A 13,405-nucleotide genomic window follows, 5' to 3' on the forward strand; every position below is an offset into this window, starting at 1 on the left:
GGGGTTATACTGACGTCACGTAACTGTGCGACACGACGGCTGGGGTCTGGGCTGCGAACATGGAAGTCTGCTCTGTGAGGACCGGCAAAAACGTGAGAAAAATGGACTAATGTCTGCATTAATCAGGGATATTTGGACTCAACAGAGATCCAAACTGTTTCCTAGTCTGTGGACACTGGTATCTGACCACAAATCAAGTTTCCTGACATTCATCTGGATGATTTTAAGAACACGAAGCAGAGCCTGAAGGCTCACATCAGCCTGATCCATCCGCGATGGATGAGAAACTAAATTAATGCTGAAGTTTAGTGAATATGAAGCCTTTGAACAGTTCATTCTCATCAGTAACTAGTTATTAATCTACGTCTTACTTTAGGTAACCTGTGAAAACATCGCTCTGTGGTTGTTGGACGTGTTTGTAAAACTCTAGTTTGATTTTAACACCAGCTGAACTTTTACTTTATTTTTAATGAGGCGAATTCTCACAGTACAGCTCCAAACCTTCATATTTTGTCGTATAAACTGTTCTAGACTAGATATATTCACATATCAACGTAGCGTTATGACTCAAACCGTCTCTGAGGATCTGTACTGACAGCTGTTAACATCATTAAGATGTAGTTATGTTTTAAAGCACTTTCAGCTGAAATAAAGCTGTTTACTGCTTATTCTCTACTGATTCCTGTCACTCATCCTTTCTATAACTCTGTGGCTGGACCAGCTGACTTGCGCTGACTGAGACTTCACATTCATGCTTTTACAGCCCGTCCACCAAGTGAGAGCACGGCTGTCTGTGGAAACGCAAACTATTTTGGGGTTTAGCGTACCAAACCATACCAAACTGAACTGAATCAAACCAGACCCCCTGATGGAAACACGGCTGTAGTCAGAACAGGAAACAAGTGGACTTTGTAGAAACACGCCCACCACACTTCTCTGTGCTCATATTAAACCAGATAATACAGGAGATGTGTCACATGCTGCTGTTAGAATAATTCACTGAGAAACTGTTGTCAGCTGAAACATAAGAGTGCGTACACTTAAACTTTGTAAATCAGTCAAAAGGCACAGCCTCAGTGCTCCTCTTGTTGTGTTGTTGGCCTAAGGCTGCACAGATGCACCAGCGCACAGAGACGCTGAGCCGTTATGTAGTCATTTAGGGAAAAGTCCTTTTCCATGCAAACTGGCCTTACTGCATTAAGAATAGTAACAGCACAGCATGAATAGAGTAAAGATTGGCATTCTGTCTGAGAGCTGAGGGACGTGAGCTGCAGTTTTTATGACACACAAACTTTCCAGAGATTAGGAAACTTTTCTTCCTCTGTGTGAGTTTAAAATAAATGATGAGTAATAAAGCTAAAAAAAAATTAAATATTACGCTGACATTCTATTACTCACAATAACCAGGAGTTAAATCAGCCTGAGGCTTTCAGAGAGGAAACTTCACATCCTAACATCTCTGTTATTCAGCGGGTATTTTGATCATTTCAGGCCAAAGACAGGCTGACCCTCCTGTGATCTGAAAACTGCAGGATGAAATATCCTGATCTAATCTGAATTTAGATTTACTGCTCTGATGCAAAACAGGCTGAGGCTAATATAGGCTGGATTTTCTTGCTTTCTTTTAGTGATCCCTAAGGAGCAAAACCAGGTTTCTCCAAACCAGGACTACGGCCTATCCTGGTCTGAAACCAAAACCCAAAACCAGGATACTCAAGTCCATGTATGCATTCATTTTCTGTTTGTCTGATCCTCTCCTGTTAATTTCTTCATCTAGAAGTCATTTTGTTTTTAACAGGAAGTAGAGTCTTCTCTGCCAGTCTGAGATCTGCTCATGGGTCGGCCTGATCCAGCCGTCACGGAGGTTCTGTCGAAGAGCAGAGGCGTTAGAACGAGGCGACTGGCATGGTGGTCGTGTGCGAAGTGTCGGAGTGAAAGAAATCGTCATCATTTCTCCTCCTCCTCCTTCAACATTCCCCAGCAGCGATGAGCTCCCCGGGTCTCTCGGCCAGCCGGTTCCTGCGGTTTTCTTCGTCCTCGTCCTCCTCAAACAGAGTGTGGTGTATGCTGAGCAGCTGGTGGGTGGGGGCCCTGGTCAGCGGCGGAGGCTGGGACTCTGGATTCTCTGCCTGGAGGAGAGGCTCTCTGTGAGGAGGAGGAGGAGGAGGGGAGGACTTGGGACTGAGGGCGTCCTCACTGGAGGGAGGGTTCGGGCTCACGCCGTTCACGTAGGTGGTGGTGGGCAGGGTCATCGTAGAAAAGGCGGAGTTGGTCGATTCTGGAGAGCAGACTTTGGTTTCTGAGGAGACGAGGAACATCAGAGAGAATAAAGTTTCAGACAAAGCAGGTACGGGACAGGTGTTCTCACCTTCACCTTACTTTTACTGTGAGAAAGCTGAACGTGGACTCGTACCTCCTGGAGTGTTTGAGCTATGCAGGGGGATATTGGACTGTGCTGCTTGGTGCTGGAAAAGTTCTGGAATAATTACTGTTTATTAGCTAATGTGTCTGAATAATTCCCTCAAAATAAAGGCACCAGAGACCGGGGACCCCCTCTGTACCTGAAGGTGGCTGAATAAACATTTTAGAATAGTCATGTGGAGACAAGGCCGCCCATTAGGGGGGAAAATGGGAGAGCTTTCTGGGGCCCAGCCAAACTGGGGGCCAACAAAATCCTGGTCCATGGAAAAGTGAAGCTGTGGTATTTTATATTTAACCTGAATAATAACCATTCTTATTAAAAAAAACAAATTTAAATTCATCTGTGTAGAAAGTAGCCCCTTAAAAATGTAAATCCTTTTGAATTAAAATCTTTTTAAAATAGCTAAAATGGGTTTTAAAAAAAAGGCAAAAAAATGGTGGGCAAGGTATTGGATTTTACAAGTAGCAGAAATTGGTTAAAAATGCCAAAAATTACATAAAAGTGGCAAAAAATATTTTAAAAAATTACTGAAATGGCATTAAAGTGGCAAAAATAGTTGTAAATTTGGTGAAATGGAGTAAAAATTGATAGAAACTGGCAAAAAACGGTTAGCTGAGGCAGAAATAGTCAGAAACTGGCAAAAATGGGCACATAAAATTGTTAAATGTGTCTTAAAAAATGGTAAAAGGGGTTAATAGAGGCAATAAAATGTCAACAGTGCCAATGTAGTCAGAGAGTGGTAAGATTTGGTTTAGAAGTGGCAAAACAGGCAGAAAAAATAGTGGTGGAAAGGGTATAAAATCACAAAAATAAGTTTTAAGTGTCAAAAATGTTTTAAAATTGGTGGGAAAAGTGATAAAAATTGGTCAAAATCAGGTCAGCATTGGTGTAAAGTGGCAACAGTGTAAATTGAAAATGTTCTTAGTTTTTGTAAGGCATCTGAAGACCCCCTCTCAGTGTCTCGCAACCCCCAATGGGGTTCCGACCCCAAGGTTGAGAACGAGACAATCAGACTCGTAAATAAAATATTCATTCATTCATCTAAACTGTGTTTATCTTTCCTGTGACATATTCTCAGTCAAAGTTAGAGCTTTATTGAAATTTTTTTTTTTGTTTTTAGCCATCAGTCATGAAGAAATTCATCATCAACATATTCTACCAGTGTAGACATATATGTGCTAAAACACGGTAAATACAGCAGTTTATCATTGTCATACAGTTGCATGAAAAAGTATGTGAACCCCTAGGCTAATGACTGGTTGACCCTCCTTTGGCAGCAATAACCTCAACCAAACATTTCCTGTAGTTCAGATCAGACCTGCACAACGGTCAGGAGGAATTTTGGACCATTCCTCTTTACTAAACTGTTTCAGTTCAGCAATATTCTTGGGATGTCTGGTGTGCATCGCTCTCTTGAAGTCATGCCACAGCATCTCAATCAGGTTGAGGTCAGGACTCTGACTGGTCCACTCCAGAAGGCGTATTTTCTTCTGTTGAAGCCATTCTGTTGTTGATTTACTTCTATGCTTTGGGTCGTTGTCCTGTTTCATCACCCATCCTCTGTTGAGCTTCAGTTGGTGGACAGATGGTCTTAAGTTTTCCTGTAAAATATATTAATAAACTTAAGAATTCATTTTTCCATCAATGACAGCAATCCGTCCAGGCCCTGAGGCAACAAAGCAGCCCCAAACCATGATGGCCCCTCCACCATATTTCACAGTTGGGATGAGGTTTTGATGTTGGTGTGCTGTGCCTTTTTTTCTCCACACATAGCGTTGTGTGTTCCTTCCAAACAACTCAATTTTGGTTTCATCTATGGACAGAATATTTTGCCAGTAGTGCTGTGGAACATCCAGGTGCTCTTTTGCGAACTTCAAACGTGCAGCAGTGTGTTTTTTGGACAGCAGTGGCTTCCTCCGTGGTGTCCTCCCATGAACTCCATTCTTGTTTAATGTTTTACTTATTGTAGATTTGTCAACACAAATGTTAGCATGTGCCAGAGACTTCTGTAAGTCTTTAGCTGACACTCTAGGATTCTTCTTCACCTCATTGAGCATTCTGCGCTGTGCTCTTGCAGTCATCTTTACAGGACGACCACGCCTAGGGAGAGCAGCAACAGTGCTGAACTTTCTCCATTTGTAGACAGTCTGTCTTACCGTGGACACATGAACATCAAGGCTTTTAGAGATACTTTTGGAACCCTTTCCAGCTTCATGCAAGTCAACAATTCTTGATCGTAGGTCTTCTGAGAGCTCTTTTGTGCCAGGCATGGTTCACATCAGGCAATGCTTCTTGAGAACAGCAAACTCAACACTGGTGTGTGTTTTTTATAGGGCAGGGCAGCTTTAACCAACACATCCAATCTCATCACATTGATTGGACTCCAGGTTGGCTGACTCCTGGCTCCAATTAGCTCTTGGAGAAGTCATTAGCCTAGGGGTTCACATACTTTTTCCACCCTGCACTGTGAATGTTTACATGTTTTGATCAATAAAAACATGAAAACATATCATTTTTGTGCAGTATTAGTTTAAGCAGACTGTGTTTGTCTATTGTTGTGACTTAGATGAAGATCAGAACACATTTGATGACCAATTTATGCAGAAATCCAAGAAATCCCAAAGGGTTCACATACTTCTTCTTGAAGCTGTATCTGTTTTAGCAGAAAGATGACAGCAGGCTAGTGTGTGAGGATTTAGTTTTACTATGAAATGTACAGTGCTTAACAAATGTATTAGACTACCTGTCATATCTGTCTCAGAGACCATCCAGCATCATGAAGTGCTTTAATGCGGACTCTTTCATTTTCAGTCAGCTCTCCACATTTTACCATTTTGAACAGGAATGAGGAATTTCAAACTGAATTCACCCAAATCTGAGCCGGCTCACTGGGCTTCTCGGAAGAGTCAGAAATGAATCAAGCATAACATTCAACCACTAAAACTCATTTTCCTGATCAGGAATGACAGTAAATAACTATAATTTGACATATTAATCAAGAGATAATAATGTGCTTTACTATTTTTTCAGTTTTTTTTGTAAATCAGTACATTTGAAAATTCATGGATAACAATAATAATTCTATTTTAGCATTAAAAATATCATTTGGGTTAAAGAGCTTCTACATATTGGTGTATTAACCATTGCAGAAACATCAAAAATGATTTAAGTAATTACCAATGCTGTTAATTTAGGGCAGCTGTGGCAGAAACCTGACTTTGGTTAGGGTTAGGGTGGTCTAATACATTTGTTAAGCTCTGTAAATATAATGTTTACTGGAATAGTGGGCTGTAGTATCATGTATGTGCTCATGCACTAAAATGACTGTAAAACATTTTCCTAATAATGTCAGAACAGAGCGTGAGAAGAGGTCAGCTCACCTGTGATTGCACCAGAAACATGAACTATAGTATGGGTGCCCTCCAGGTACACTGCATCCAGGTTGTGCTCTGCAGGCAGAGGCTCTGTGGTCGTGGTCTCCACCTTCGGTTTACGGATGGTCAGCATGTACGGGTGGACGTCCAGGGAGAAGTTACGAGTGTGCTTTTTCTCCATCCCACTGATATCTATGGGAGAAATTTAAAATCTTTACATACTGTGGTCAACACTAGGATGGATATTAGACAAATACATTTAATACTTCATCATCTTCTTAACTGAAATCCTGGACTGTTTGAATGATTGTTCTGAGTGTTGGCTTCTTTTTCCTCTAGGTGTAATGATGATAACATTTCTTAACAGCAGCTGGGGGCTGCAGCGTTTTAAACTAAATGCATTGTCGCTGGATTCATCATGACCATGAGAATATCAACTTAAGCTTCTATTAAAGACACTTGTCTCTGTATTCACGTCACAGACTGTCTCCTCATGGCACTGCCTACCTTTAGTTGCAGGATGCTGTGTGCTTTTGCTGTCCAGAAGTGGTGCGATGAAGCTGTCGGCGACCGTCTTCCGTCTGAGCGGTTTGGGTTTTTCAGGCTTGGCGTTATTTTCCAGACGGGTCAAAGTGAGCGGTTCCTTTACAGAGACAGAGGCACAAAAATAAGTCATTAATATCAGCACTTTAACTGCACTTCAGAGAGCCAAAACCAGCCGTCAAAGCAGAATAAAAGTACTCCACAACACTGAAGTCCCTAATGAGGACGCCTGCTGTGTCCTCAGAGCTGATGGCTGCATACAGGCTGTTAAATCAGAGCTGTGCCGCAGTCAGGGGAGAGTTTTTAGTGGGTTTAGCCTTTCCATGTGAGGAAATATTCAGTTATATTAACAGGAGTCATGGAGAGTGTTAAGACGGGCATGAATACCAGTGAACGGTTGATCCCAACTAGGACTGAAACCCTCCAGTTGGTTGGGGGTTTAGTTGGTCGTTGATACCAGAGTCACTCTGGTATTTGTGCCAAACCTGAGCCTAAGGACTCAGATCTGTAAAAATCTGTGATGAAACCAAGGATTGGCAGTAGTCAGCACTAGAATTAGTATTTAATTAAACTAACGTTTGCTATTTTTAATCATTACTATCCTAAAACTGAGGCCTCTAAAGAACAAATGAGAGAAGGATCTCAGGTAGATATCGGTGAATGAGGTCCGGTGTTCTCACTCTGCTTTCTTACCTTGAACGGCTGAGGGAGAGGATTTGAGGTTGGGATCCATTTCATCTTCTTTCGAGGTCGTTTGATGACCAGCGGCTCCCCGGCCATCTCTCCCACCCCGAGGTCGGTGGGGTCCATGTTGGGGTCAAGCGTCTGTATCCCAGAATCCCTCACAGTGGGTGTGGCGTCATGGTTGGACTGTGCGAGCGCCGCCAGCAGCTGCCTGACCACGTTGTCGTACATGAGGTCGCTCTCGTTGGTGATGAAGTCCAGACGGTTGAGCGACTTGATGTGGTCTCGGTTCTCGTTACAAAACATGGCCAGGATGTTGATGTCACAGAACTGGGACTTCTGCCAGCGCCGTCGGGTTTTTATCCCGACTTTATGCAGTTTGTCGAACACAAAGTTGGACTTTCTCACCACAAACAGATGCAGTAGGTTGACCAGGATGATGAGGTTCATGGTGCAGAGCAGAGCGATGTCCACAGCTGCCATGATTCGCTGCAGCTGCACGGCGGGCAGCTTACAGTTCACCTTCAGCTTTAACTCCACGTAGCTGCTGATGTCCGGAGGCTCACCCAGAGCACACGTGAACTCGTTCTGCCTCTGCCGGGCGTAGTAGGTGCTCAGGTAGGTGATGGGGATGGAGCTGAGGCAGATAATGGCCAGGTGGCGTGCCAGGTAAAGCTTAGCCAGGAAGTTACTCTGGCCTCGTCTCTCTAAGTATTTCTCAAACAGGTTCTGCTCGGGGCTCTTCTCCTTCTCTGCGTTCTCGATGATCTCCCTCCTCTCCCGCTCAGTGATGCCCGGTCCTTTGGACTGGATCTGCTTCTCGATCTTTGGGGCTCGGCCCTCGGCGGCTCGATGATAGCAGTTATCGATCTCTTGGAGCAGGAAGTTGAGCTCTGAAGTGAGCCGCGTGGAGGCCAGGAACTCCCAGCCCAGAGCCGGGATGTACATGATCCCGGCGAAGGCCAGCAGGGCGTAGGGCAGGAACTTATGTTCGAACAGTGACGGCCACAGGTGAGGCTCCACTCCAGGTAAGGCGTCCCGCAGCTCTGTCCAGCAGTAGCCCCGTGCGTACAGCGCCTGGTCTCTGGTGAAGTTGTGGGGTGTGTAGCAGTAGATGGACTCCTCTGAGATAAAGACAAAGAAAGAATTCAATAAAATCCAAGACAGTCTGCAGACAGCCGCTCTCAGACACCTACCTGCCTCTGCAGGCACCTGTGTCAGGATGGAAACCCACGGTTAGGTTAGGGTGGGTTAGAAGGGTTACAGAGAGATTTCCCAAGACCTGTATAACAGCTGCCTGAGCTCATGACTATGAACATTTGGAGGTTCCTCCAGTTTCTACACCTTGATCAGAGTCCACCTGTACTAAAATAAAGGCTCACACCTCTCTATAGAAGGCCTCACAGCTGACAGTGATATCAGAGCAGAAACCAAGGGTCAAAGGTCAAAGGAGCTGCAGAGACAGGACTGTTGACACGATTTAATGTGCGATTATTTTAAAATTCCAAATCTGGTGTATTTTCAACGAACATGAGCAGTAAATACTTCTTTATTTTAAACACCGCAACATTAAACAGATTAAACTAGGGCTGAATGGTTTAGAAAAAATATTTAATTGCAATAATTTTGACCAATATTGCAAATACAGTATGAATTGTATTAACAGGATTGATCATTTTCATGTCATTCTCATTTTGATTTAGAAAAACAGCAGGAAAAGTAGGATTTTTGCAAACATTTCTCTGCTGCATAAACATTTTATCAAACTGGTGTTTTAACACATTTTTCATTCCAAAGAAATACTGCACCTTTTGCAATTTGAAAATTGCAGTAGGACAAAATGCAAGTCAATCTAAATTTGGATTAATTACCCAGCCCTAGTGGAGCTGGGACAAAGTTCTAGAACAGGGGTGTCAAACTCAAGGTCCGGGGGCCAAATCTGGCCCATGGTACAGCCGTACCTGGCCCACCAGATCCTATCATAATTTTATTCTAACGGTCCCACGGATCTGCAGATTTCCTCCAGTTTAAACATGTAAAAGTCTAACCCTGGTGATCTAAAATGTTCTTGTTCTGTCATTAAAATAAGAAACAGTTAAAATAATGAGATAAAAAGTCAGGAAAGTGGGAAAATAGATTTCTGTTTCCATTTCTTATTCTTGATTTTGCATCTCACAGTTATAAGGAAGAGTTCTGGTTTTGACTTTTTATTTCATATTTTGAACTTTTCAGTTCACATTTTTGACTTTTTTCATATTTTTTTACCTACTTTGATCCTTAATTTTTAAATTTTAGGTAATATTTTGACCTTTTGACTCATGGTTTTGCTTTTTTCTCACCTTTTGACCTTTTTAACTCCTTACTTTATCTCATAATTTAGCCTTTTCTATCCTCAATTTGAAATTTTAAGTTATATTTTGACGTCTGATAATGTCAGGCTTTGGCATTTTTAACCAAGGATTTCAAAATTTATTTCATATTTTGAGCTTTAAAACTCATAATTTTAAAATTTCATCTCACCTTAAAAATCCCAATTTAAACTTTCTTTCTTATATATTTGCCTTTTAAAAACACGATATAGATTTTAAATGCCTTTTGAGCTCATAAGTTTGTATTTTTATCTCAGACTTTGAGCCTTAAACTCACCATTTTTTACTTTTTTTAAATCTCAAAATCCTTTATCATCAGTGCTGTTTTTTTCCCCCATAATTCATTGCTGGTGAAAATGAGGTGACAGTTCATGGTTAAATGTTGGCCTTGTTCGGCCCTCAGGTTGGACCCAGATTCAGGTTTAGGCCCCTGCTGTGGTTAAGTTGGACATCTCTGTTGTAGAAGGATGACCATCACTGCAGGACTCTGGGACTGTGAGAAACCAGGTTCTCTGGTCTGAAGAAACCCAGACTGAACAGTTCGGCCTTCATTTTAAACATTATGTCTGGAGGAAACCAGCCTGCTCTGTTTCCTGCATGTTTTTCACCTGATACAGGAGGGTCAAACTCATACAGATCCGCTCTGATGAGAAGTCCTGAGGGCCGGACTATTTAGTCGTCATTACTGTTTAAAATCACAAGTTTAAAAGGTAAAAATAGGACTTAGAATTTTGAACTGTGAATCTTGAAGGTCAAACATGAAAAAAGTCAAAACCATAAGTTTAAGTCAGAATTGTGAGATGCAAAATTGAAAATATGACATCACAACATTAATTTTTTCCCACTTTCCTGACTTTATAACAATTTTCTTTTTACTCTTTTTCAGATTTTTGTAATTTAACAAGAAAATTTTAAATCATCAAGGTAAAGTTTAAACGTTTATACTGGAGGAAATCTGCAGACCTTGTACTGGTGGGCCAGTTATAATAGAAGGACCCTATGATCCTGGGGGCCGGATACAACTGTACCATGGGCCGGATTTGGCCCCCGGGCCTTGAGTTTGACACCCCTGACCTAACAGGAAACAGCCCAGTGATGGACAACATGGCAGCCTTAGAAATGTGTTGCCAAAATATTTCAATCGCCCCCTTGTGGCTGGCTGCAGTATAGGTGATCCAACAGTTCATGCAGTTATAATTACTAACATTTTGAAAAGAAACACGTATACGAGAAAACAGCATGTAACATACATTCAGTGAATTTGAAAGTCTGGTTTCTAAAGCATTGGTTTCCAACCTGGGGTCCAGGACCCCTCAAGGGGGTGCCAAAGATCTCAGGGGGGCGCAAGTCTCTGTCTACTCTGAGGTTGTCATAATCAAATTGGCAAATATAATATAATATTATTCTTTTGGTAAGAAAAACCTGTGAAGAGCCGTTTCCTTCTGCTTTATAAATGAAACTATTAAATGGATGTTGATTTTTGGCAAAAAAAAAAACAACATATTTTTTTCGTTATGGTCTCAGCTTGTCTTTGAAAAGAGTGGGGGGGGCTCCAAGGAAAAACAGTGGAACCGTTACCCTAAAGTGTCTGTCAAGACAAATCTGGCCCTTGTACAAATGTAGACGATGACCCTGGTCTAAGGGTTCATGCCTGAGTGGGTCAGAGCTGCACTAAGTCCATCTTTAACGGTGCGGTGACTCTCTAACAGTCCCCTCCGTTAACGTGAGCCTGTATTCTTTACTGATCATGAATATTACAGCCTGCAGTCTCAGAGGGAGACTCTCCCTACTCTGAGCCGTCTCAGATCTTTTGGCTGTTCCCTCAGTGTCGTTTAAAAGCACAGCAGCGAGGGAATACCTCAGGACTGGTGTTAACACCCCCGGCTCTGTGCTGCTAAAGTTGAACACTCAGTCCCAGATGGTTCATGCTGCTCTGCAGAGTCTGACTCAGCAGTCGACAAACGTCTTTCCCGTCCATCGCTCCCAGTCGGCCTTCTAACCAGACGCCTTCCTCTCTCTCTCTCTACTCAGCTCTCCCCACACTCTGCAGCCTTTCTGGAACTCTCCGTCTCATCAGTGCTCCTTTTCCTGCCGTGCCTAATCTCTTTCTTCTCCTCTTATCACTATCTGACACTACAGCTCTGCACGGCTCATTCAGAACGTAACGGCTTTAACTCCTACACCCACCTCTCTAACCTCCATCATAAAGTCAGACTTTTGGGACGTTTGTCACCTTAAAGGAGCAAAGACGTTTACTGTCAGTCCAGCATTGTAGTCTTTCACAGACTCTACCTGGTCAGAAGTGATTTGAGAGGACTAATAAGTAAAAAAGGCAACTAAAGCAGCAATACTTAGTGTCAGCCCTCATGACAGAGACTGGCCTTTAGCAAATAAAGATGTTTATAGTATCAGTTAATGCTAACACCTGGTTTACCTGACAGCTGGATCAATGAGGCTTTAAGCAGGCAGGAGAAGTCACCTGTTGGAAAAACTCAGGTACTTTCTCTGGTCCCACATGAGAGTGGAAACCTGCTACGAACTTTATCTACTGGCTGGTCCTCTACCCTCAGACAGTTGTCTTTTTGATCGCTCAATCACTTTTTTTCTGTCTCTTAGGGTGGTTTTCACACTAGGGGTGTGATCCTGGTCCTGGATCTGACTGCTCTTGAGCTCAAAGTCCAGTTCGTTTTGGTAGTGTGAATGTTAACGAACCGGGCCGGGCCCACTTGGGGAGGTGGTGTTGGGCGCGATTAAAGTGGACTCTGGTTCGGTTGAGATCAGATGTGAATGCCTCCGTGCCCAGATACGGGGCAGAACGAGCTTTATGACGTCATCTTAAAAACTAAACTACTTTCAACAGCGCGGCTATGGCGAGCCGTTTTAACATTTAAAAGTTAAGTTCGACTATCCGGGATTAACACTGTAGAGATCTGTAATTCAGTTATGCCTAGTCAAAAGGAACATTTCAGATATCCGCAAATACATTCTGCCTATCCACAACTGTCATTACAGATATCTACAACGTCATTTTGACTAGGCGAAATTATATTGTAGATATCTGAAAATGGAATTAGGGATAGTCATAACTCAATTTTAGATATCTACAATTGAATTCTAGATATCTTGAAATGAATTTTGATAACAGATATTTAAAATTGGGGATATCTGTAAATGTAATTCTGCCTAGTCAAAATGTAATCAGTGATTTCTTGAATAAGAATTTTGACTAGACGAAATGACGTTGCAGATATCTGTAATTACGACAAATTTGGCCGGCCTCCCACTTTGGGCGGGAGCGGAGCGGGTTGTTGTTCAAACCATCAAATCTATGGAAATCTGCTCGCCATACATGTCACATTGTAGGCCCACCCGTGTGAGCCAACGCCATGACTGCTTCTCTCTTCCTCCATTCACAGAAATAAGGAAATAAACCCACTTCTTGTTTGATTATGGCGGGGAGGGGAAATGACGTATTTCTGGGTATCTAAAATCGATGACGTCATTGATGATGTCATTGATGATGTCATTGATGATGTTTGAGATATCTTTGATTCACATTCTGCCTAGTCAAAATTGAATTACAGATATCTTGAATTAAAATTCTGACTATTCAAAATGTAGTTATGACGAGTCAGAAAGACTTCATCAAATTCTACAATGTTAATTCTGGATAGTCAAACTTAGCTTTTATATGTTAAAACCGCTTGCCATATGCAGCAGTTTGTTCACATTTTTCCTCATCAGAATCCAGCCAAAAAACGGTCTGTTGTGACTCACCTTACAGGTGAACACAAGTTGGAGTCAGTGAGAGGAGGAGCAAAGGCAGCACCTCAAAAACCGCTGTATCTGTGCAGCACGAGCCCATTTAACCCTCTGAGCTGTAGTAGATGTGTAGATATGAAGAGACACGCTGCTGGCATCTTAAAAAGTGATTTTAAATCCTCCATGGCTGCAGGATGGACTTTTTACCACGTTAAAACAAAAACAGTCTTCGCTCAGGTCATGACCCCTGT

The 13,405-nt window shown here is 42.4% G+C and overlaps 1 protein-coding gene across 1 annotated transcript in view; it reads right to left on the bottom strand.

The window, feature by feature from the left end:
- Window positions 1–646: 646 nt before the first annotated feature.
- Window positions 647–13,405, bottom strand: part of panx2 (pannexin 2) — a 29,152-nt gene continuing 16,393 nt past the window's right edge. Inside the window, exons 3-6 of the mRNA XM_041794738.1 lie at window positions 7,033–8,147; window positions 6,304–6,439; window positions 5,803–5,988; window positions 647–2,299 (exon numbers count right to left, since the gene is read on the bottom strand). Of these exons, the coding sequence (XP_041650672.1) occupies window positions 1,968–2,299; window positions 5,803–5,988; window positions 6,304–6,439; window positions 7,033–8,147 (1,769 nt within the window). The 3' untranslated portion in view covers window positions 647–1,967. The remainder of the gene's footprint in view (window positions 2,300–5,802; window positions 5,989–6,303; window positions 6,440–7,032; window positions 8,148–13,405) is intronic.

Source organism: Cheilinus undulatus, linkage group 9 (assembly GCF_018320785.1).
Source record: "Cheilinus undulatus linkage group 9, ASM1832078v1, whole genome shotgun sequence".
NCBI classification, from domain to species: Eukaryota; Metazoa; Chordata; class Actinopteri; order Labriformes; family Labridae; genus Cheilinus; species Cheilinus undulatus.